This window comes from Lemur catta, chromosome 23 (assembly GCF_020740605.2).
Source record: "Lemur catta isolate mLemCat1 chromosome 23, mLemCat1.pri, whole genome shotgun sequence".
In the NCBI taxonomy this organism is placed as follows: Eukaryota; Metazoa; Chordata; class Mammalia; order Primates; family Lemuridae; genus Lemur; species Lemur catta.
In genome coordinates this window covers 16,913,161-16,940,312 of record NC_059150.1, presented here as the reverse complement: position 1 = coordinate 16,940,312, position 27,152 = coordinate 16,913,161, and the positions used below count along the sequence as shown (strand labels likewise).

The 27,152-nt window shown below is 36.2% G+C and overlaps 1 protein-coding gene across 1 annotated transcript in view; it reads left to right on the top strand.

The window, feature by feature from the left end:
* ACBD6 (acyl-CoA binding domain containing 6) overlaps positions 1-26,195 on the top strand; it is a 125,900-nt gene extending 99,705 nt beyond the window's left edge. Inside the window, exons 7-8 of the mRNA XM_045536005.1 lie at positions 17,790-17,820; positions 25,909-26,195. Coding sequence (XP_045391961.1) covers positions 17,790-17,820; positions 25,909-26,063 — 186 coding nt within the window. The 3' untranslated portion in view covers positions 26,064-26,195. The remainder of the gene's footprint in view (positions 1-17,789; positions 17,821-25,908) is intronic.
* The last annotated feature ends 957 nt before the right edge of the window (positions 26,196-27,152 follow it).

Here is a 27,152-nt window from a genome sequence, read left to right as displayed (position 1 = left end):
TATAATGTTCACCCGTATCCTTTCACACGTACGTCCATCCACACCCTCTCAAGTGCCATCTACTCTTTAAGGTCCCCTCTCAGTAGAAAATACGGGCTATACTTGTAACTTTTTTCATATTCTTATGAAAAATTGAACCTACGTCTAATAAAACCTATAAAAATATGAGATAATGATGTAAATGACGTCAAAAGAAAGTAAGTCAATAAATGCAGACTCTGTAATGTTCTGCTGAACAACTGACTATATTTGTTTAACAAGTCAATGGTATTAAAAAAAAGTGAGGAGGTCAACTGATAGTTGGAAAATTACCTAAGAGATCTCACAACCAAATGTAGTATGTGGTCCTTGTTTGGATCCTCATTCCTACAAATCAACTATTAAAAAGAATTTTTTTACACATAATCAGGAAATCTTGGTATTATGGTTATATAAGTAAATTCCCATGGTTTAGAGTTGCATACTGAGATATGTGGGGGAAATAATACAATGTCGAGAATTTGCTTTAAAGTACTTTAGTAAGGAAAAAAAGGAATAAATGAAGTGGATAGCAAAATCTTTGTAGTTGTTGAATCTGGGAGATGGTTATTTGGAAGTTCATATACTCTATTTTTGTGTATATGTAAAATGTTTCATATGAAGTGTTTAAAGGGCATGGGATTTTTACTTATATGAAGAAAACATACATATTTAAAGGTTGAGAAACAGTGCTATACCATTTTGCCTTACCAAACTGATAAGGATAATTATTCACACAATAAAAAGGTACTACTTTTTTCAAAAAGGATTTATCAATAAGTATTGTAATTCCCAAATGTATTTAAAGTATGACTTGATATGCATCTGAATTTTCAGGAATAAATCTTTTGTAAAATGAGACAAACCTCTAATTTTCCAGGACACCATTTCACAGTTTTAAATGCTGCATCTCACCAAAGGAAGTCTGCTTAGTCATGAAGATTTCCCTAGAATATTTACATTTTTAGGAAAGTACTGATTATCTGGCCTCTTAATCCAATGAAGTTTAAAGCACCTTTTACCATAATGTTCAGTAGAACAGAGAAAAGGTATATGCGTGTTTTTGTGTGTATGTATGTAGGGTGGGTATCAAGTTCTACAAGGAAAAAACTTTGGCCTGCTAGAAGGTCTAGAAACACAATACCTGTATAGTAAATATAAATAATTTTAAATGGAAATATACATAGTATTATGTTTATTTTATCCTCCCAAACTGAAACTCTGTACCCACTAAATAATAACTCCCAATCATCCCCACCTCACCCTTGGATCTGGGAACTACCATTCTACTTTCTCTTTGTGTGTTTGACTACTCTATTGTACCTCATATAAATGGAATCATATCATATTTGTCCTTTCGTGCCTGGCTTATTTTCGCTTAGCATGATGTCTTCAAGGGCACTTAGGGCTCAATAATCTGAGTTTTATTACCAAATATATGTGTCCATGTGTTTACATGTATATGTGGAGAAAAAAGGGCAATGTCATTCTAGTTGAATTAGTAAGGCTCATGAATATAATTATCATTGTTACTAGTAATACTTATTGTTATTATAATGACTTGTTTCCTCTTAAAGAAACTTCTCCCCTCCTCACCTCTGGCATCCAGTGTTAACCTTGGAATATGTATTAATAGCGCTTATATGTAGCATTCAAAACTGCAGGTGAAAACAGGGCAAGCCTGGCCATGAGAGCCAAAGCCAAGAATCCAGCTAAGCAAACAAGATTCTGTCATGTAAGTTACATTCAGGAGGGCTGAGAACAGGGCTTTGCATCCAGGAATTTAGCCAGTCAGCCAGAGTATTGGCTTAAGATTCTGGGCTAGGACTCTTTGCCTTCTGTCCTGTTTAGTGCTACCTATTGGATTTAAGCAACCCCGAGCCCATTCATTAAGCATTTCAGCATTTGCTGTAGCTAATCTGTGATCTAGACCCACTAGGTAGTAATAATAAACAAGACTGAGCCCTTGCCACTGTGTAACTTTATCTCAACCTGGAATAATGGACAAACATAATGGTAATACAATAGGATGACTGCTCTAATAGAAATAACGCATGAAGTGATTTGGCCACCGTAGTTTAGAAAGCAATTTGTTTTCTGCCTCAAGCTTCATAGGAGATGATACTTTGGCTTATCCTACTTGACTTTTTTATACTACTGACCATCTTTCCTTGATACTGTCTTCCTTGGCTTCAGTGGTGCCAAGTCATTTGGTTCTTCTCCCGCTTTTTTGGATGATTCTTAATCAGGCTCATTTTCTTCTGTCTGCTCTTTAAATTACAGGTTCTAGGTTCACCCCCTCACTATATACTCTCTTTAGATTACCCCATTAACACCTATGGTTTCAGTTCCCTCTGGCCTGATGTTTTTCAAATCTTTATCTGTAGTTCAGACCTTTGTCCTAAACTCTCTCTGGATCTTTACTTCTAATGGCCTATTGGGCATTTTCATATGGGTTTTTGAGTCAGAAAGATGCAAGTTCTAATTAGGATTGTACTGCTTTCTAATTGTGTGATTTAGGCAAATTATATAACCTCTCTGAGTCTCATTTCCACTTTTGTAAAATTAGGATAATAGTACCTACTTTAGATGGTTTCTGTGAAGATTAAATTATATATGTGAAAATGCCTAGCATAGTTCCTGGTAATAGTTCCTGGTACACATAAAAAGTATAAAATGTAAGTTTTTTCTTCTAAATTTTTTATCAGTCCCTCTGTTGATTGTGGATATAAGTAACCAGTAACACATATATACACATAACAATTATTGATGGTTTGTTGAATAGAGTGAAAAAAATTTAAAGCCATTTTACCAAGGCTTTACTGCTAGTAATCACATATTTGGACTAAAGGCACAGATCACTTTAAAGCCAAAACATCACAAAAGTGCCTCCAGTAAATCTAGTGAATTTGTAGAATAACTTCACAGTAGATGAAAAAATAAATCTGAAGTCGTTACCAAAGTGAGAGTATAGCTTATTTTCAATTATTGTACCTTGAAGCCTCTTTCTATGTAACCAAAGACAGCAAGGACACTAACGTCTCATTCCAATTGTATTTGAATTAGTATAGACAGTTCAGAACTAAGTCAAATGTGAAAGTAAGTTATAAACTAATAAACAATGGCTTCTGAAAATAAATAAAAAAGCAGAAAGTAAATAGAAGGAAAGGAATAGAAAGTAGAGTTGGGTTCTTACAAATTTAACGTACCAGTAGGATCTTTTGGGCTTTGTATTTTTTTATTGTGTTAAAATTTATCATTTTAGCCATTTTTAAGTAAACAATTCCCTGGCATTAAGAATATTCATACTGTTGTGTAATCGTTACCATCATCCATCTCCAGAATGTTTTTATCCTCCCAAACTGAAACTCTGTACCCATTAAATAATAACTCCCAATCATTCCCACCCCGCCCTTGCTTCTGGGAACTACCATTCTACTTTCTGTCTCTGTGTGTTTGACTACTCTGTTGTACCTCATATAAGTAGAATCATATCATATTTGTCCTTTCATGCCTGGTTTATTTCTCTTAGCATGATGTCTTCAGGGTTTATCCATGTTGTAGCATGTGTCAGAATTTCATTTGTTTTTGAAGCTGTATAATAGTCAACTGGGTGTGTTATTCATCTTTGTTATCAGTTCATCTGCTGATGGACATTTAGGTTGTTTCCACCTTTTGGCTATTGTATACAGTGTTGCTGTGAATGTGGGTATACAAGTATGTGTTCGACGCTAGGTGTGGTGGCTCATGCCTATAATCCTAGCACTTTGGGAGGCCATATATACCCAGAAGTGAAATTGCTGAATCATATGATACTCTATGTTTAATTTTTTGAGGAATTACCGTACCATTTTTACAGCAGCTGCACCATTTTATATCCCCACCAGCAATGCTTGAGATGCCAGCTCTTTCCATTCCATCTCTTCCTCTGTCACCAAAGTGGTATGCCATCATATTCACAGGTCCCACCCACACTCAAGTCAAGGGGATTATACAAGGGCATGGGTCATTGGGGGTCATCTTAGAATTCTGCATACCACAAGACTATCACTTTCTTCATTCTAACAATATCTAACTATTAATACATTTCTAAAATTTAATTTGTTTTTGAGTAGCTACATCAAAACTCACTAAGCTCACTCTCTACTAAAGCCCCTTAATCTTCTGTTTATGTTTCTCCTAAGATATATACTCCACAGTGTAGTTCGTGACTATATGATCCTTGGTACAGGATCTTCAGTTTACCTCTGTAAATTTCGTCTTGTTAGATTCAACTGATCTAGCCTGTTGACGTTTGATACCTGTATCTCTCATCCAGTAGACATACCATATCTTTCAACCTTGTTTGGATTTCTAAAATTTTAGCCCCAGAATTCCAGATTTCCAGCATATGACGCTAGTTTTCAGGGAGCTGCTACAAGCCAGACTTTACTACATTGTAAATCAATGTAACTTGAAATTTTCAAGGTTCTTAGTTTTTTAATTATAAAGGTAGTACCTGCTCATGATAGAAAATATTAGAATATACAGAAGAGTAAAAAGAAAACAAAAACCCAGTAGACTTATACGTACTGTTTACATTGCAGTAGATTGTTTTTTTAGGAGACAGGATCTTGATCTGTCAACCAGGCTGGAGTGCAATGACACAGTCATAGCTCACTGCAGCCACAAACTCCTAGGCTCAAAGCCATCCTCCTGCCTCAGTCTCCTTAGTAGCTGGGATTACAGGGGCAAACCACCAAGCCTAGATACATTGTAGTAGATTTCTTAAAGCATGTTTTCAATATATAATGTTCTCTGGTTTCTTTCCTTGCTTTATATAGTTGAGATCTTACTATAAAAATATTTTTGATTCTTCCATTTTATACTAATAATAATGTAATGATTTTCCAAATTATAAATACTTTATGACAATCATTTAAAATTGCTCCATAATAATCTTCTCAAGTTTTTCTATGTTGTTGGATACTTAAATTGTTTCTAATTGCTTGCTAATCTAGATAATACTGGAATGAACTCTTTTTTTACAGGATTTTTAAAATATTTTTTGGAATACATTTCTAGAAATGCTAAACCAAAGGAAATGAGCATTTTCTGAAATAGTTATACTAATTTATGCTCCTACCAACAACAAATGAAAGTGCCTATTTCATAGCACCCTCTGTGAACGAGGAACTGTTTTTTGCACCTAGCAGCCTATGAAAATTTTTATTGTAGAAGTGAAGAGTGAGTAAGAGTGTGAATCGAAAGAATAATGTCCTGGATTTCTCCATATAATTCTGGTTATTCACCATCATGGGATTTAGACTAGAGTGGATTGAGGTATATTGAATTTTTAACTAAATAATGTTATATAAACAGTATGCAGTAAACAAGAGACCCTTCAACAGAGAAGATAGTTTGGATTGTTATCTTATGCATCTATCTTTGAAAGCGAGGCCAGCTTAGTACATTAATATAAAATATAGAGAGACTAAGCTCCAGCTTCTGAAAATATGCATACTTGAAAAAGTACAGCAATCAACTGAGGCAGAAGTAAAGAGTATGTAGCCTTAAAGAGTAAGATTATTCCCTCTGTGAATGTGGTATATTAGTTTTGAGATTATGGTAATAGGAATTACACAAGCATCTCTTTATTTGTATTTATTTGTATTGATTCCTTTTGCTCCTTTTTGGTAGCATAGTTGAGGAAACATGTATTTTGATGACAGAAAGGCCTGGAACCTTGGACAAGTTATATGTGTCAGAGCCTCATTTTACTCAGCTTGAAAATAGGAATAATAGTATTTATGTAATAGAGTTGTGAGAATGAAATGTTCATAAAACTTCCAACTCATGACAGATATTCAGCCAGTGTTTGCTCCTTTTTCTTTCCTAACTCTAGTAAATTCTCAACTGTCTAGCACCCTTTGGAAAGTTAAACATTCTAGATAAGTGTTTGTTTGAAATAGCTGAACAGTTACATTCTGCCTTTTATTTTTAACTGTTTTTCTATAAAATACTTTTTCCAAAATATATTCTATACTTCATTGCTTACTTCTTAAATCAATGTACTATACCATGGGTATTTATATAATAGATGGTTGAGACATAAGGCTAAAGCTTCTCTTTCTCTCTTGAGATTGCTAAAATCTACTGGTTGGCATGCAGCCCAGTTCTCTTTATGGCTAGCTATTCTCTGTGGTCTCAAATGTCTGCAACTTGCCACTTCTGTCACAGCTTCTAATTTCTGCTGCTTGCTACTATTTGTTATTTATTGTTTCCAAATAAATAATAAGCCTATAAGGAACACAAATGAATGACAAAATAATATAGAAAGTTTAATGACCCAAATTCTCAAATAAGAAAAGGAAAAATGTACCCATAATCCTCCCAAATGATTCTTTACTATAACCTTTAGAATGGCAGCACATTGTGGAAACTCCCTCCCATTTGGCTGCCCTATTCCTTTTTCTAATTACCGTTAGGCTCTGCTGGCCCTCTTACCCATTTCTGCTCTTTATTCCTTGCTTGCTTTTAACCTTTCACTTTCCATGTCTCTGCTGCCTCCTGTTGTGTCTCAGATTTCATAGGCAAAGATTGGCCTTTCCTTGCTTTCTCAGACCAGCTAGAAGAATTCTTCTATACAGTGAAGCCAATTAGTTACAACGTGTCTAATGTAGTCCTTATCAACATTTTCCCCGTGTACTCTGGGCCCTATTCCTAGTACTAGAAAATGCCAAAAATCAAGAAAATCAACTGTTTAGTTTTCTTGCAAGTAGTTTATTTTTCTTTACTCTTATTTAACTTTTACTATATGCAAAGTTTTGTGCTAGATAAAAGGGATGAAAAAAATAAAGTTAAATTATGCCATGGTCCTTAACTTCAAAAGAGCAGAAGAACGACACAGACATATTCATTAATAATACGGTAAAAGATGAAGGGAGTGGTAGGAGAGAGAAAGTTTTAAGTAAGGAATGTTAAGCCTCAAAGTTCTGCTTATTTATGAAAAAGAGTAGCTGTTTTTGAATCCAATCTCAGAGGAATGGGTGATAGTTTACAGTCCTGTAAGAGTCAGAACAAAGAGGAACAGGCCAAATGGAAGGGGGGTTTCCGTGATACGCTACCATTCTAAAGGTTATGGTAAAGAATCATTTGAAATGATTATGGGTACATTTTTCCTTTTCTTATTTGAGAGTCTGGGTCTTTAAACTTTCTATATTATTTTGTAATTCATTTATGTTCTGTATAGGTTTATTATTTATTTAGAAACAAAAAGGATATGGAAGTGTAGTGTAGGGGTTGCACATTTTTATGCTTTTGTAGTTTGGACTTTAAGCATAGTTGAATTTTTCTATATTTTAACTCTATTATATTATTTTGTTTATTTTTAATTCAATTGGGTATTTTTATTTTACCCTAATGTATACTCTCTTATAAAGATTTCAAGCATATGACGAGTTTTAATAGAATAGTTTTTGCTGCAGTTTGTAACAACTTCATATTTATTAAATTTGAACATTTCCTTCAAAGAGAAAGGAAAAGCATAAATAATCATGACAAACAACCCTCTTCTGGTGTGGTCATTTGAAATGAAACAACCAAAAAATTTAATCAATTTAAATCTAGAAAAATTAGCTGATATAAGTTGTAAACCAGATGAGTAAAAGCTTTCACTTACTCATTCTTGACATTCAATTCCATTTATTCTTTGTAATATATTTTAAAAGAGAATGTCTGTAAAGACTAAGGTTTTGGTTCCTGTGTCCTATTCTGAGGTTACCGAGAGAAAATGTTTGAAGCCATACTCATGCTTTAATGCAAATTCTATTTTAACACACAAAGAGAAATAACAGGTAAATATTTTATAGTTGTATACAAGATGATGTGTTTTATTAAAACATGATTATAATAGTAAGCATATTATATTAGCTGATTTAAAATAATTATTAATGATTAAAAGCTGAACAGGTTTTGTATTAGTGAGTCATAATTATTCCAAATAAATATATATTCATTGATTGGACATTTCCTGAGTGCCCATTATGTGCTAGGCATGCAAAAGATGAATAAGAGAAGAATAACTTACATTTGGGTCCCTAAATACTACAATTGGATTAAAGTAATTTAAAATAACCATCTTTTCTTTGTTTCACTCAAATACCTATTCTTTAAACATACCAAGGTGCTTAGACATACAAGCATTTCAGAGTTAAAGAAAATTCTTAACGTCTTTTTTAAAGACTGTTCCTTTCTCTACTACTCTAAGAAGAGAGAAAAGATAATAGAATTAGAGGACAGCCTGGTTGGCTTCCTGTCTTTCTATTCCCCACTTACCAATCAATTCTGTGACTGGAGTCATGGTTCTTATGTTCATGTTCCTGCTATAATTGATTTCTAGGTGGACATACCCTAAATTGAAAGATCAAAAACCTCAATATTTCACATTCACCAGTAGAACACTTCAGCCCACTGCATCCGAACACAAAAGCCCCAAATTAGACATGGCGATCTGAGGAACATAGTAAACAAGAAATGAATTGGGAATTGGTAGGTAAGCCTATCATGCTTGTAAAGAGCTGTTTACAAGTAACCATGATTTTAATGGGTTTAATGAGTTTTTCTTGGGGACAGCTAAGTAATAATTAAATCACTGAATAATGAGATTGTAAGCACATAGATGATTTTCAAATTGAGAGAGTACAAATAACTTTTTATTCTTTTTCTTATTACAAAAGTAATATCAATATATTTTAGAAATTTTTACAAGATATAAATTAACATAAAGAAAAAACTATAAGTCATCCATAATGTCATCCTCAAAACAATCCCTGTTATCATTCTGATGCTTTTCTTATCCTTTTTCTGTGGATAGGTATGCATTTTAAAAACAAAAATGGAGCTGGGCATGATGGCTTATGCTTGTAGTCCCAATTACTCAGGAGGCTGAGGTGGGAGGACTGCTTGAGCTCAGGAGTTCAAGGCCAGCCTGGGCAACATAACAATACCCTATCTGTTAAAAATAATTAATTTATTTATTAATTTTTAAAAAACAAAAGTGGGACCATACTTTACATAGTTTTATAAACTTTATCAGGAATATCTTCTCATATCCATAAATATTCTTATGTAACATATTTCTGATGGCTACCTAGTATGATAATAATATACCTACAGTATAATATGCTTGTAGCCATCCCACTGTTTAGGTATATAGGTTGTTTCTATTTTGCAATATATAAGCTAAATTGTAAACTCCATGAAGGCAAAGACTCTAACTTGGCTTATCATTGTGCCCCTGGAATATAGCAGGCTTTCAGAAAGCAGGTGTTTAAGTGAATTCTAGTACTCTTTTATACCTCTATCCATGCAGCTAAACGTGGCTGGAGATGTACACGACCATGCTCACTTCAAGTTTATAACTCTTAATCTCACGTGGGCCCTCAGTGCTGCCCAGCAGTCACGCTATATTTCCCTACTCTGTTAGATGACTCTTTCATATGGTCTCTTCTCAAAATTCAAACATCTCCTTCCTCATGCACATTCTTTGCTGATGATTTTCCTTCCCATTTAACTGAGGAAACAGGAAACATTAAAAAATTTATACAAGTTCTCACTACCATATCTACCTACCTACTACCTGTATCTGTGTTTTTACGGTTCACCTTCCCTCCTATTAGTATGTATGAACTATCTGTGCTCCTAGCTAAGGCCAGCCCCTCTGCTTGTGTACTACATTCCATCCTACTCAAGGATCTTACTCCATATATTGTCCTTTTTTTGCATTATGAGTTTTCTCTCTCTTCTGTATAGATTTCACCAGAAAGCAAATATGCTGTTATCTTTCTACCTCATTTAACCATCCAACTAATGCCACATTTCTCTCCTCTTTACAACAAAATTCCATAAAAAAGTTGTTTATACTCTAATTCCTCCTTTCCCTTTATCTCTTGACCCCACTTGAATCCGATGTTCACTTCTACCATTCTTCCTGTTCTTGTCAGGAAAACCAGTGACCACTTCGTAGTCCTTAGCATACCTGACCTATCAGCAACATTTGACACAGGTGATCACCTCTTCTTGAACTGCTTTATTCTCTTATGTTCTAGGACATTACACTCATCTGGTTTTCCTACTATCTTACCAGCTTTCTCAGTCCCTTTTGCTCTTTCCTCTTCAGGCATTCTTTCTGTGACCCTTTCACTTGCTCCTTTTGCTGACTTCTTGTCTTGGAATGCCCCAGCACTCAGTCCTTGGATCTCTTCTTTTCTCCATGCACAACCCTTTGGTGATCTCAACCACTCTCTGGGCTTCAAATACATGCTCACAAATCTCAATTTTATATTTCCAGCCCATACCTCTCTCCTATCTAACTGCGTATTTGACATCCCAAACTTAACATGTCCAAAACCAAACTCCTGGTCTTACTCACAAAACTTTCTTCTCCCTAAGTCTTCTCTGTCTTAGTTAATGGCAATTGTGTACATGTTGCTCTGGCCAAATTCTTGGTGAATTCCTTCTCTATCAACAAATTGTGTTCCTTCTACGATCCAGTGTCCAGGATCTGACCACTTTTTACCTTGCCTTCTGCTGGCACTTTGGCCCAAGCCCCCGTCATTTTTTACCTGGATTGTTGAAACAGCTTCCTATCTGGTCCTCTTGCTTCCCTTCCGTCTATTTTCAACCTAGCAGCCAGAGTGATCTTCTCAACCCCTAAGTGAAGTCAAGCTCTACTCCTCTGTTCAGAACCCTCCAGTGACCTCCCATTGAATTAAAAATAAAAGCCAAAATCCTTATAGTGGCTTACAAGGCCCTATGCCATCTGGCCCTCTATTACCTCCCTCACCTAATCTCCTGTTACTGATCTGAGTTGGTTTCATTGCTTCAGTCACACACTGGCCTCCTTTCAGTTCCTCAGACATGCTGGGCACATAACATCAATTTCTTTGCACTTGCTCATCTTACTCCTTTTATTACTTTTCCCCCAGATATTTGTACAACTTATTCCCTTACCATCTTCAGTTTTTCTCGCCCAGTAATCTCAGTAACACCTACCCTCACTACCTTATTTTAAGTTGATACCCATTCTACCCTACCTTCCAGTGTTCCCTATCCGTCTTTCCTGCTTTGTTTTTCTCTGTAGCACTTATCGTCATCTAACATACTATATATTTTACTTTATTTGCTGTGTTCCCTCCCCCCTCCACCGTTAGTGCAGAGACTTTTGTCGTGTTTTGTTTACTGCATTTAAAACAGTGCCTAGCACATAGTAGATACTCAGTGAATATTTTTTGAATGAATGAATTTAAGCAGCGAGCATCCTTACAGGTATAAATTTGTATAAATCCATGATTCATTTATTTATTCACTCAGTAAAATTTTTTGTGTTCAGGGGGTCCATGAGGTCAGAACTGTTTCATAATAATTCTAAGACATTATTTGCCTTTTTTCATACTTACTGGCTCATGAGCATGCTGCAGCATATCCCAAAGCCCATGTCACATGTGATACCACAGCAGATTTAATGCACAAGTAGGTATGAATATCCAGTTACTTTTCTGTTTAGCCACACATGAAATTTACAGAAATGTGAAACAGTGCCATTCCTCTCACTTTTTTTTTCCTCTTGGAAAATATATTTATTTTCATTTTGAAAATGATGTTGCTTATAGAAACGTGTAATGGTTTTTAAATTTGGGGGCTTTAATTTCTAATATGGTAAATATTGATAGATTTAAACCACATAAACCAAAGCTGTTTGAGATCCTCATTAATTTTGAAGAGTTACTATAAAGGTGCCCTAAGACCAAAAAGTTTAAGAACAGCTGTCCTAGGCCATGATAAGCATTTTGAACTTTATTCTAAGAGCAATGGGAAGCCATTGAAGGGTTTTAAAGCAAGGTAGTGATATGACCTGGCTTAACTTTTGAAAAGTTCACTCTAACTGCTATCTGAAGAATAGATTGGAGTGGGTCAGCAGCAGGAAGGGGAGAGGAACAAATATGAAGTTACTGCATTGATCCAGGTAGGAAACGATGGAGGTTCGTACTGATGTGGGATATTATTTCCTAGGACTCCTGTAACAAAGTGCCACTAACTAAGTGGCTTAAAACCACAGAAACTTATTGTTGGCAGGGCCATTCTCCCTCTGAAACCTGTAAGGGGGAATCCTTCTTTGCCTCTTCTAGCTTATGGTGTTTGCTAGCAATTCTTGAGATTCCTTGGTTTGTGAATGTATCGCTCCAAATCTATTTCCAAATAAGGTCCCATTCTGAGGTACTGGGAGTTAGAACTTTAACGAATCTTTTTGAGGGCTACAATTCAACTCATAATAGGTGATAACAATAAGGATAAAGAGAAATGGGTATGTAAACATATATTTTGGAAGATACACCCAGTAGGAGTTGCTTATGGATTAGATATAGAGGATGAGGAAAAAGAGAATTCAAGGCTGGAGCTCACATTCTGCCTTGAGCAGCTAGGCAAACAGTAGAGCCAAATCTATTAACATGAAGACTTGAGAATGGGACCATTTTTCTTGGGGAACAAATTTCCAGAACTGGAATTGTGAGGCCCCTATTTCCTTAAGTATCCTCATGCTTCTATTCTTTCAGATATGCTATAGCATTATTAGTATTGTTTCAGCATCATTCTACCAGATCCCCCTGATTTAAATAATCAGTATACATGCTTGAAGCTCTGATTCTGGGGAGGAGGGGGGGCAAGGGCAATATATGTAACCTAAACTTTTGTACCCATATAATATGCTGAAATAAATAAAGAAAAAAAATATTTCAAGCACAAAATAATAATAATAATAGTGTAGTAAAATAAAATAGCACAATTCATTTAGGTATAGAAACCAAAAAAGGAACAAGGAACATGTGCTGTGGGAGAAATTTATTTATTTATTTGTTTGTTTATTTATTTATTTTTTTTTTTGGTGAGGGGACAGTTCACACTCCATTACCCAGGCTGCAGTGCAGTGGCGCAATCGTAGCTGACTGTAACTTTAAACTCCTGGGCTCAAGTGATCCTCCTACTGCAGCCTCTGGAGTTGCTGGAACTATAGGCACATGCCACCATGGCTAGCTAATTTTTTTTATTTTTTGTAGAGAGAGGATCTCACTTTGTTGCTCAGGCTGGTCTTGAACTCCTGGCCTCAAGTGGTTCTCCAGCCTTGGCCTCCCAAAAAACTGGGATTATAGGCACAAGCAGCCAAAATTCTTAAGTCAAAGTGAGACAGACAGTAAGAGTTGGCAAAATCCTATGATATCCCAAAAATATTTACTTGTAAATGGAAATTCTATGTAAGTTTAATAACATACTATAAAATTGACTACACTTTCCCCTGCTGAAAGAAAATCTGACCTTAGGTAAAAATGTCTAAGTTCCCTGGTAACATCATGAAGTTAAGGATATCACTTATATTACTAAGTAACATTACTTATGATAAAAAATGACCATTTGATTGGTAAACTAATCTAGACTGGAAGGAACTGCAGAAGAATGATAAATACCTGATGGGGACACTTCACTTGGGAATGTCCTGTGTTTCATGCAATTGATATATCCCTTGTGTGACCCTAGAAGCTACGGTTACAAGAAATAATAGCACCAGTAAAGCAGCAGGGCTTCTAAGCAAAGGTAGACCATACATCCACTGATACAGATCTCACACCTGAGCTATATCTCCCAAAGAGAAGATAGCAATGAACCCTTCATGTTTTCCTGTCATGGAAGGTGCACTGTCTATACATACACTCTCTAAATTTACCAAATTCAGTCCAACTTCACAACTGAAGCCCTGTGGGGAGGACAAAGACACACAGTGGGTGGAAAAGCAATATGGCGCCTGCCATCTTGGCTCAGCTCTGTGATGATGGGAAGCACCTCAAGGGGGCTGACAGCCTGGTGCTTTGTCCTCAAGAAGCTTCCAGTTCACTAGTGGTGGCAGCTTTGTGGCTCATGAGGGTAGAAAGGCTCTCCTGCAACTCGGGAGCCTAGTGATTGCCAGAGATGTGAGGGAGGAAGAAACAAACCACTCTACCTACTCTTCTCGCTAGACTCCAAGCCTCTCAGGGCTTGACCTCTGCTAATGTCTTGCTCCTCCTTGTTCTGCTCCTCAATTTCTTCCCATGAAATCTCTTGTAGGTTCTGGCACTTTTCCCTCAGAATTAGACCCAATCTATGATTGTTCGTTTGTTTTTTTTGGTTTTCATTTAAAACTTTTCCTTCTTTCTGAGATGATCTGGCAGCTGGTGTCTCTGGTCAGCCATCTTCCATCCCTTCCAGAGGCACTCTTTCTGTACTGCCTAAGTGTTCAAAAATCCCCAAGCTTAAGAACTGAGTTAGGGGATCTCAAGCTGATAATATCTCTGGGGTGCTTGGCAGAAACAAAAGCAAAACCATTGTGGAGGGACAGACCCTCAATCCAGAGAGCACAGTACAGAATTTTTCACAGATAAAACCCAACTTAAAATGAACTGATAGTCCAAAATTAAAAAGTACACAGGAAGCAATCTATAGTAAGTAAATGTCAGCCAGCACAACAAACATCCCCTTCCTAAACTCAAATAGAAGAAATATAGGGACTATAAAATAAGTCTATTTCAAATGCTCACATATATCAAAGAGGGATATTAAAACATGAGAAAAAGCAAGACATTATCTTTAAAATGTTGGGAATGGTTTTCCTGTGGAGTAAAGAGCACTTACAGCTGTGGGAATCCAGATAGGTGTTCTTGTTGGGAATTGGCAGTCAGAAAATTGGGAGGGGAAGGAATTGGGAAAGAGATGAGCAAGGCTTGGTTCACAAAATGTCTTGCACTCTGTATTAGGAGTCTTGTTTGTAGGTGACAAAAAAGATAATGTTTGTCTAGGGAGTATTTTGTTGTTGTTGGCTTGCCTAACAAAGAAAGGCAGGTATATAGTTGAAATGACAAAAATCTGAGGCTCTAATTCTCTCTCCATCTCTGACCACTACTTTTTTCTTTTTGAACACTTTATTCTCTCCTATTGCAGACTGATTTTCTTCAGGAAGTGGAGAACATTGCCATTTACCGCTTTTGGCTCATACTCTTTTCTTTTTCTTTTTCTTTCTTTTATAATTTGGTAAAATATACATGAAATTTGCCATTTTAACCATTTTTAAAGGTACAGTTCAGTGGCATTAAATATATTTACATTTCTGAGCAATTATCCCTATCATCCATCTCCAGAAGTTTTTTACCATCCCAGACTGAAACTTTGTACCCATTAAATACTAACTCCCCATGCTTCCCTCCCCCAGCCCCTGGTACCCACTGTTCTACTTTGTGTCTCTATGGATTTGACTTCTCTTGTTATCTCATATAAGTGGAATCATGCAGTCTTTGTCCTTTTGTGTGTCTAGCTTATTTCACTACACCCTTACTTTTGATCAGAGAGGAAGGAACCTTCTCTTTGCACATGCTTCCATCCCTTAGCTCCATTTTGAAAAATTCTGAGGGAAAACTTTAATTGGCATGGCTTGAGTAACATACTTTCAGACAAGGAAGATGATGGGTGTATGATTTGCTCAGTTGGGTTACATGGCCATCTTAGTGTCTTCCGCAATTTTCTGTGTAAACACGCCTTCTCATAGAGTCCTTCCCTGTCCTCTCTTTCTGAAATAGCACCCCACATCACTCTAGTCTCTTGCTCTGCCTTATTTTTTTCTAAAATACTCATCACTGTCTATTATTAAATATATTTATTTGCTTATTGCTTCCTCAACCACTAGAATATAAGATTTATAACACCAGGGACTTTTTCTGTTTTGTTCATCTCTGTGTTTCTAGTGTGTAGAAGAGTGACTGGGACATAATAGGAACTCAGTAACTACTTTTAATTAATTAATCAGAAATTGGGCTGGAGATACAGATTTAGTATTCATTGGTAAAAGTAATTAAAAGAAATTAATTATTCTTTCTTCTGCCTCCCTAGTGAAGATAAAGAATTAGAAATCAAAAGGAACTGAACTTTGAGTATATATGGACACAGTGATTAAACATGAAAGTTATGTACAAATACCAAGAGAATTATACTTCCTAAAGATGGAGAATTGTGGAAAATGTAACCTTGCATGATGGATACATAAGTAGAGTCCTGAAATTGCAGTAGATTAAGGCCTTTCTGAAGTTGCTTTTTATTGCTGGACATTCACATTTAAACTATAAATATGAGTATATAAATGTATCAGGTGTGGTCTTGTTACATGTATATATACATATGTACCTATTAACATTAGAAGCTGGCAAAGTAGATGTGAGTCTTAAGCCACAATGGTTAGTGCTGTTCTTTCTAACTTGTCCTTAACTATAGCCAAGCAAGACAAAATACTCTGGAGCACAACTTCACATTGTCATGCTGCTCTGCATGAGAATCACTCAGTTCTTGTTCACTATAGCTGCCTCAGCTCTCTTCCCCTACCTGTCCTTAATTTCAAGGGAAGGACAAGTCAAAGAATAGCAAGGTAGGGGCTGCATCTAAAAAGACAAGAAAAATGTGAGCAAAAATAATCTCTTGTGCTTCTTGACTTTTTGGTGCTTTCTTTTACTTTCCTTAGAGTTTATTAGCCTTTTGATGTTTTTTGGCCATACTGTTGCACCTCAGCCAAATGTAGCCCCACCCCCAAAATGACTTCTTTCTTATCTCCTCTCACCCATCCCAACACACCTCACTTCCACGTCCAATCAGAACTTTTATACCCTAGTAGGAAAACAAACTACACTGCCTCAAGGTCATCTCCCTGCCATGAATTTTCCTTACTACCTATCTGAACCAGAAAATAAGTTTCCTGTGGCAGCTTCTTGCTTTTCTTCCTAGGCGATTAAATAGGGAGACCCATGACCAAAAAGTTCTGGAGCCAACCCCCACCCCTAAATGCAACTTTTAGGAAGTAGGAAAGGCAGATTTGGGGTACCCAAGTATAGTTTGGTTTAATCATAATATCACCCTCTCCAAGTTATTCGTAATAATAGTTTGGCATTTATTCTTAATTACCAGGGGCATAATGTCATGCATATTACAAAGTGCTTATCAAATGAATTACTAAGTTCTACTTTTCACCTGTGTCCTTTTTCTGATTGTTTGTTACTCACGTAATATGATCAGTTGCTCTCAATGTAGCATTGCTAAAAAAGTACTCAACTCTGCTGTAATTAGTATATATAGTTACAATATCTAGGGTTTCAAAAGAAAAAAATTAACTGAAATGTTGGAGTTTCCTGAGTAATCTATGGGAAGCCTTGGCTTTCTTAGCAACTTCTGGGAATCACATTTCTTTATGATATTTGATCTGGTTAGGAAACCTAATGTTGTTAGCCTGGAATTTGTGAGTCTTTGAAAGGGGATTAAAAAGCTACCCACTCTTTCTATAAATCATAGACTTACTAGATAGATTTGGGGACAAGCTTAGGAAAAAACCGTTCTAATACTGACCAAAACAAATGATACCCAGTGTCAGCTTTTCTGCTGCTAACTGGGTAACCAAACTGCCACATTTTAAGAGATTCCCTTTGGTTTATTATCTGCAGATATCTGGTTATCCTCTACTGCAGCTGCTACAATGTACAAGTTATCATTCTTCCATCCTTCAGGATGGTTGGTCAGAAGTTACTGTGAGGCTCAAAAGAACTGATTTCTTCTTTTCCTGTGTCTGATAAACCTATAGAACTTTGGTATATCAGATATATTTGCTATCGTTTATGTACTTTCATACTTTTGCAATTACTTAGACTTCTAAAATGTATTGTTTTTTTCTTTTATAGGACAATGAAGGTCAAACAGCTCTGCATTATGGTAAGATGTTTCTAAATTATTAAATATAATGTTTGAACATTTTGTCTGTTAGCTTATCTCAACTTTGTCCGTCCCTATATAGTGCTTAGAAAAGTACCTGGCAGCTAGCAGAGACACAATAATTGTAGTTTCTTTGAAGGAATAGTTTCCTAAGGTCAGTGTTTGATATTTTTTCTGACCCATGAAGTTCACTGCTTTGCTTACAAAGACAACCCCTGCCAGCGTATCCACATGCTCTGCTGAATCAGCTGTTTCCATCCCCCCATTCTTTCTTTCATCTCTCATTGAGATGTTTTTCATTGCCTTCTCAGGAGCATGGGCTGTGTCTTCCTATTATTTCTCCCTTCCAGAAACTGTAGCAACAACTAAACCAGACTGAATGTGCCCTTGAGAATTTAGATGAGTCACTCTGTCATCCCTAGTTAGCCATTAGGGGTGAATGCCTTTATGGATGTGGGAATGTGACCATTTAAGTTTGATATACTTAAAATGCATTTATAGACAGTAACAGGGTAGGGATTTTCAAAAGGCCTTTCTGACTGGCTTCAAAAACCGTATTTTCTTTATGTACCAATACAGAAAATCTCTGAGATATACTGTTGAAAGAAAAGATTAAAGTGTAGAACACTGTTTGTAGTGTGCTCTCTATACATGTTTGCTGGTAGTAAACGCGTAAGATATCTCCAGAAAGATACATAAAAAGCTAATAATGTTGGTTTCCTAGGGGAAGAGGAGCTCGGGGGCTAGAATACAAGAATAAGATAAAAACGTTTTGGTAAACCCTGTTTATAACTTCTGTATTTGGAAACATATGCATTATATTGCCTGTTCAAAATTAAATTATTTTAAATCTGGATATCATAGGCCCCATTAGTACTCTGAATATGATTTATCTTCTTAATTATATTTCATTCATTCAACAAATATTTATTGAGTGCCTACTATTTGCTGGATAAAATATACCATTCTTTTTAAGATAAGAGATGTCCTCAGATTCCTTCACTTCCCACTCAACAAAGAAGGACCCAATAACCATAGAAGTGTGTGAGCAAACATTCTATCTGGGAAAACTCTGGGCTTCGGTTTCGGTGCCAACATTGCCTGGAAATGGGCCTCTTAAACCAGAAGTGATAAGCAGTCGATACTGAGATCCTGCGCATGAGCCAGGACCTTCAAAAAGCTATATACCCTCAATTTTAAAAAACAACAACAAAAAAGATTAGATTAGAAAAACTTGGCCCTCCATTATAAGGAAGACAAAGAAGCTTATCTGCCTTAGCCCTTTATCTGAATAGGAACAAAAGCCCCATCTCACTCAAGTGTAGGGTTCAAATTTATACTTTGATTGTTTTCAGGAATCTTGAAGTCACAAAATCAATATAATAAATATACTTGGGCTGGTTTGCCCCCTGTGGGACCTGGCAGAAGTCAATGCTAAACCTTTTTTCAGGGATACATCTTGAACGTAGATACCACAGAATTCCTTCAGAATGAAACTCTACCAAGAATAATCTCACAATCCAAAAGTACAAAATACACCTGAGTGAATGTCAGCAGACATAGTAAACCACGGTATTGGACTTTGAGGAACTTGAGTAAAACTAATGGATAAAATTGATCAGAAAAAAATGTGTATTAAATCAAGGAATCAAAAACACAAGAACAAAATACCCCCCAAAAGAACAAGCATATTTGAAATTGAACCAAATAGAACTTCAATAAGTGAGAAAATACAGATATTTTACAATGGATAGGTTAAAGTGCAGAATTAGCACAAGTAAAGGAAAAATTGGCAAACTGAAAGATAGTTCTAAAGAAATTACCAAAAAGGCAGAGCAGAAAGATAAAGAAATGGGAAATGTAAAAGAGACATTAAAAATAGAATGAGAAAGTTCAACATTTTTAAATAGGAGTTCCAGAAGGAAAGATTAGGGGAGAATCAGTATTTGAAGATATATTTACTGATAATTTCCAGAATTGATTAAACATTGGAATCTTCAGATTCAAGAATTATGAGATCTGATTAGGAATAATCTGAGGTATTCATATAATTGAATCCTATACAATAATGAGAATGAACTACAACTATATACAACCACTTGGATGAATCTCACACATACTGTTGAGCTCAAGATGCCAGGCACAAAAGAATACATATAGTATGCTTCCCATTTATATAAAGGTCAAACACAAGAGAAACTTATCTCTAGCATTAGCAGATAAGATAATGATTACCTCAGAAATAGGCAGATAACAACTGGAAGGGGTTAACAGGGCAGAGGTGCTTCTGAGATTCTAATAATAATCTGATTCTTGAGCTATGTGTTAGTTACATGGATAGGTTCATCTTAAGAATTTTTATTTTTTTTTTTTTTTGGACACAGAGTCTTGCTCTGTTGCCTGGGATAGAGTGCAGTGGCTTGATCATAGCTCACTGCAACCTCTAACTCCTGGGTTCCAGTGATCCTCCTGGCTTAGCCTCCTGAGTAGCTAGGACTGTAAGCGTACACCACCACCCCAACTAGTTTTTTTATTTTTGTAGAGACAGGGTCTTGCTATGTTGCCCAGGTTGGTCTCAAGCTATCCTCCCACCTCGACCTCCCAAAGTGCTAGGATTATAGGCGTGAGACACCATGCCCAGCGTCATCTTAAGAAAATTTATATACAGTTGACCCTTAGAACAACACAGGTGTTGAACTGCATAGATCCACCTATACACAGATTTTTTCCATAAATATTAGAAACGTTTTTTGGAGATTTGTGACAATTTGAAAAAACTCACAGACAACTGTTTAGCCTAGAAATATCAAAAAAAAAAAATTAAGAAAAAGGTATATCATGAAAGCATAAAAATATGTGTAAATACTAGTCTATTTTATGATTTACTAACATAAAATTATACACAAATCAGTTACAAAAAGTTAAAATTTATCAAAACTCACAGACTGTACATGATGCCATTTACAAGAACAATGTAAACATAAAGATGCAGTATTAAATTAGAACTGCATAAAATTAACTATAATATAATACATACTATAATCATTTCATAGTCACCTCCTGTTGTTATTGCAGTGAGCTCAAGTGTTGAGAGTATCTGCCTAAAATACCATATGATGCTAATCATCTCTGTGTGAACAGCTCCTCTTTCTGGTAAATTGAGTACTGCAGTAAAAAGTGATCTCTTGCGGTTCTCTTATATTTTTCATCGTGTTTAGTGCAATACCATAAACCTTGAATAACACCAGGGGGCCCATATGAAGTGCCACTAGTGATGCTGGAAGTGCTCCCTGGAAGCAGAGAAAAGTCATGACATTACAAGAAAAAGTTGAATTGCTTGATATGTACCGTAGATTGAGGTCTGCACCTGCAGTTGCCCACCATTTCAGACAGACGATTCATCTTGTAAACAGATGAAATAAACTTACAGTATCGATAAATACAGCACAGTACCGTAAATGTATTTTCTCTTCCTTATGATTTTCTTAACAACATTTTCTTTTCTCTAGCTTACTTTATTGTAAGAATACACTATAAAATACATATAACATACAAAATATATGTTAATTAACTGCTTATGTTACCAGTAAGGCTTCAAATCAACCACAGGCTGTTAATAGTTAAGTTTTGGGGGAGTCAAAAGTTCTATGCGGATTTTCTACTTCATGTGGGGTTGGTGCCCCTAATTCCTGCATTGTTCAAGGGCCAGCTGTGTATACTTTTGATATTCTTCTGTATGTATTTTTTTACTCTAATATAGTTTACACACAAAAATAGCCCAAACCTAGACAGATGTATGGTGGTAGTGTTACTGACTCTATTTATATTAGTGAAATCTCATTTAATCTTTCCAACAACTGTCTGAGCTATGTGTTGCTTTCTCCCAGATGAAAAACTGATGTCCAAAGAATAAATTAAAAAAAGGAAAGAAAAAGAAAAACTGAAGTCCAGAGAGGTGTCATAACCTTGACAAGGTAATTCAGCTGTAGGTAGCAGAGCCAAGACACTTGTGCAGGTCCTCTGATTGCATATCTAGTCTTCTTTTCATAATTTTACAAATAGTTATATTCCTGGCAGCCTTTTAAAGCAGATATTAGTCTATGGAAAATAATCTTTTATAGAAATAAAATTAAGGAAAATCCTTTATTATTGGTAAGTCAAATCTAATTTTCAAGACTGTACTTGTGAGTAAACACATATATCAATATATCTGTTCATCAGTGTGCATTTATATTCTTATTTCTGTTCACTGAGAGTTTAGACATTAATAAAAATTATTCCTGCTTCAAGAATCTTGCCAAAAATTGATCTAGTAAAACAACTTTTTCTGTTTCTCAGGTTGTATTAATCATTGTGGAAAGTACAAAACAAATATCATATATGTTATAACCAATATAATTGAACACTAAAATAATATTGTTAGAAGTTCTGGCATTACAAATATATAAAGCTAAAATATTCTGACAGCTCAGGAATATTTTATAAAAATTAATATTTTAAGTTTAATAACCATTTATAGGAGTGATTTATTTTTAAATTAGATTTTTTTTACTATGTCACTGGACTTGTGCCAGTTTTTAAGGTGGTCAAAACAGAGTCTTGTATGTAATAATTACTATTTATTAAGCACCTATTATATGCCCAGGAATCTGCTGGACATATTCATTTAGTCACTGATATTATTTAACCCTTTTTATTTAGTAGGCATTCAGTAGCTATTTGTTGATTTGATTGGATTTTAAGACCCTTAACCTATTCTTGGAACTTTTATAAGACTATAAGTATGGGTAAATCCAGTGAGTGCAGACAGTGTTGGGGATGTCTTTGGGGTTTAGCTATTATTTTTTATGAATTATGGTCGGGCTTGACAGCTGTCCTAGTGTTGACAGCTCTTCTGATTATAGCAGTTGTCAAACTCCATCCTTAAGCAGGTTGTAAATCCTGGCTTCTTCCGATTAAAACTGGGTCAGAGCCAATCTCAGGTTAACTAGAGGCCAGTATTCTACTACTGTATGTCCTTACTAGTTCATTCTAAATGGGCTTTGTGTGGCAGCATACTAAAAACCCTTATTTGCCTATATTTTACCTGTGGTTTTTTTTTCTTTTTTTAGCTCTTCAGATATTGGTCTTCCTGTTATTTTGTGATTAAGCATGGTCCTTGCTGAAGAGTATATTGATATAAGTGTGGTCTTCCTTATAAATGGCCTGTTAGCCTTCCCCTCCTCTTCCTCCACTGGGAATACTAATATCATTGCATCTGTGTCTCCCAGGGGAAATCAAGGCTTTTCCTTGCAGTGCAGTCATGTGATTTCAGAGTGGGCAGGCTTTGTATCCTCATGAGCCCTCGGTCTTCCACGTAAAGCACCATCTGTTCTGTTCCCTCCACACTGTTACAGGGCAGTGGGAGGAGACATTAGTGTGAAAATAAATAAAATAAAAAAGAAAGAAATTCATCATCAAAACCCAGAGGATTAATGGAGTCAGAAGGCTCACTGCTCTGAATGAAAATTCATCTTCACCTGTGCCAGTGTCAGGGCTGCCTCTATGGCACTTGACAAATAGAGGTTCCCAGGGTACCATAAATTCAGCAACTGTTCTAATCCCTGTAGACTTGCTCAAGCTTTTCCAAGATGGGCTTATGACTGTTTTTGTATTTCCCAACACACTGTGGGCACCAATATATCCCCTCATTAATTTGGTAAAATGTTAGCACCCTTTCCTTCTCATTCCTTTCTCATCTTCTTTGCCTTTGTCTGTTTTGAGAGGATGAGCAGCTTGCACATTCCTAAAGGACAGCTCTACTTTGTGACTTATGCTTCACTGAAGAAGCCAAAGGCAGAGAAATCAATTAACTAATGAATTTTGAGCAAATACTAAGTACTCAGCAGTGTGCTAGATGAAGAGGAGAATACAAAAAAGCATATACTCAAGTAGCTCACCATCTAATTGTGGGTACAGAGCTATTTGTTGGGCACCTATATGTAAAAGTAGCCTTATGTGCTAACATCAACACAACTGATGCCTATCAACAGTACTGCAAGTGCCCGTATCAGGGTAAGACTCACCTGTGTGGTTTAAAGGGACTCCTGCCCTTTAAATTTAGTCTCTTCCTTTTTTGTCTCTACTACAACTGCCTCATTGTTTATGCTCTCTTGTGAGCCTGTCTTTGCATAAACCCCAGGCATTTGTTAATAAAACTCCTTCCATATGGATAGCATATTTCTTGTTCTGAAGTACTGTTTTGCAACCCTTAAGTTCCAAATTTAAATCTCACATTATAGTTAGACTTGAGCTAAACTTTCATTCACACCTGTCAAGTTAGGGAATTGTTATGAGCCCCAAGTAGCCTTTTCTTAGCTGGTTGGCTGTAGTCTTCTAGATATGGAATTTAAAATTTTAAGCTCCATTCCTGGGCTGGTACCCATAGATTAGATTACACCTCACTGCTGGAACAGTCATTCATCGTACAGTATACATGAAATTAATGCCTCTTTGTCCAAGATGGCCACCTTTCATATCTTTAGCCATAGCACACATCTGCTTAGCCCTGATCTTCTTGCTTAAGTGTTGGGTTAGATTTGAGCTAAGTATGATCTGACAGATCATGATGGTTATTGTCATGTGTTACAGATTTATACACTGGGAAGTTTATTCCTCTGATACTGCTAGAAGGTCCCATTTTAAAATGTAACCAAGTGTTTCTCAGAGTAAGTTGAAACTGATAGCCATAGTATAAAGGTTAAATGATTATTGTTCAAAATATAAATATCACATAGTTCTATGCAGGATGAATAGCCTCTTCTCACAGCTACTTGATACTGGGTAATGTGTCTTTAACTTTGTTCTTTAAGAGACTCTTCCATTTTAATCTAATTTGGTGTTCAGTGGTTCATGATAAAACTCTGAAGAAATTTAAAATTAAAATGTTAATTAAAATTCTTTTGGCAGGCAATTTTAAATTTTCAAGGAGATACTATAATCCTAATCACTTTCTTTTGAATTCTGACCTTAGTACCGTCTAAGTAATGGATCTTTGTTTCCTCACCGATCTGTGATGCCAGCTTTGTCTTAAATCAAGTTTTCGTGTATGTGCAAAAGAACAGGTGCCTCTCTGTTCTCACTCTTTGGTCTGTTTGTCCATCTTGAGGCAATACTATACCATCTTTATAATAAATCTTGATGTCTAGGTCCTTCTTACCCCTTCCTATGCCTTGGGCATATCAGTGACACCCATTGGTGCTATTTATTATTATTTTTTAAAAAAGTCTTGTAGAGAGGTGATCTGACTACTATGCCAGCTTTATTATTTTTCATTTACAAATTGTAAAGTTCAGTTAGTTACCTTCTCACCCCACCTTCAAAGAGAAAACAAAATAGTTGCTTTGACATTTATAATATTTTTAATTTGACATAGCCTGTACACCTATCATTATTCTGAAATAATAATTGAAGTAAAATAGATACTTAAACAGTATATTTTTTATTCTTTCTTTCCATCCTATCCTTAAAGACTAGAGTCAAAAGTCTTGCAATTTAAAATATATATTTTTTTTATATTTCTAGGCAACCAAGAAGGTAAATTTTATTTTTCTAAGACTTGAAAATCCAGGCCAGGTACAGTGGCTCACACATATAATCCTAGCACTTTGGGAGGCCAAGACAGGAGGATCGCTTGAGGCCAGGAGTTTGAGACCAGCCTGAGCAAGAAAGAGCGAGACCCTGTCTCTACAAAAAATAGAAAAATTAGCCAGGCGTGGTGGCATATGTCTCTAGTCCCAGCTACTTGGAAAGCTAAGGCAGGAGGATCACTTGAACCCAGGAGTTTGACTGAGTTGCAGTGAGCTATGATGACGTCACTGCACTGTAGCCAGGGCAACAGTGCAAGACCTATCTCAAACAGAAAGAAAGAAAAAGAAATCCCGTGTAATGCCACAGTTCTAATTATAAGGCCCGATCATCCTTTTTAGCCGCTGTACTATTGCTCATTGTTCAGTATTCCTTAGTGCTCAGCACTTTCCTTTCCTGCTGAAGTGGAGTAGTTTCTCTGTCTCATGGTAAACTTGTTGTGTTTGTTGATTTTGCTTTCAGCTGCTGCCTGTGAGTTTTTGGATATCGTGGAGCTGCTGCTGCAGTCTGGCGCTGACCCTACTCTGCGAGACCAGGATGGCTGCCTGCCGGAAGAGGTGACAGGCTGCAAAGCCATTTCTTTGGTGCTGCAGCAGCACACGGCTGGCAAAGCTTAATCAAACGCCTGGGAAACCACAGTCTGTAATAGCACAGGGCTTCAATTATGAAAGAAAACCGCAAAATAATACTCTTTTACCACCCATGTTTGGTATGCATTGGCTAATAAAATCAGTTCTGAGGAACTGGGATTTTGAAGTCTCAGCAATTCATTCTACTTGCATACATTTTGGGGAGTACAGTTTTGGTGATGAACATGTGTACTGTGCATAATATCCAATTCTGCTGAGCATGCTCTGAAATTTATCACTGCCTTAGAGGGGGGAGAGGAGGAGACAGACCATATTTCACAATATTAAACATGGCTGCTCTTTTGAAAAACCTGCAAAAGTAAAATGAGACCAACAGCACTATATTGACAATTAGGGAAAGTTTCATGAAATCCTGGTATGGTGGAGATCAAATGAACTTGTAGCATTGTACAGCTGATCTGAATAGGTAGCTAAAATGTCTATTCTTTTGGCAGGTAGAATGGGAAAGACAGGAAAGAAGAGAGGTGTTAAGAATAAGAAAGCAAAAGAGAGACAGGGCAGAATTTTGTCACATAAGGGGTATAGAAGTCAGAACAACCAGATTTACTGAAAACCTCAAAACCTTGGGCATTTTAGAATAATATTCAGCAACCTCACTCTAGGATTGAAACAGATTTGGGAGGATTCATCAGGGTTAGGTCAGGATTTCTTAAACTCGCCTTCACAAAACAGGAGAGGAATTTCTTTAGGGCCCTTTCAATTGGGTATAATGACCCTATCATGTATAGCGGCAGTCTCTGTAAGAAAGCTCAGGCCTGAACTGTTAGGCCTGTTTGGGTCTATCTAATGTGTTATTGTTGAAGTTATTTCTGGATACCAGAAGAGCTTGTTTTTACTAAAGATGTAGACATGTATGCCACTCTGGAAACTGGCTCCTGGCGATTTCCTCCTATATGCCACAAGAACTCCATCCGGAATTCCTTGACGGTTCTTGTTATGTAAGGAAAGTAAATAGTTGTCACAGGAAAAGAAATGAAATAAGAAATGAGTTGAGATGCAAAGGTAACCATTTAAAAGATAATAATCTTCCTAACAAATGTTACTATTAAGGTAACA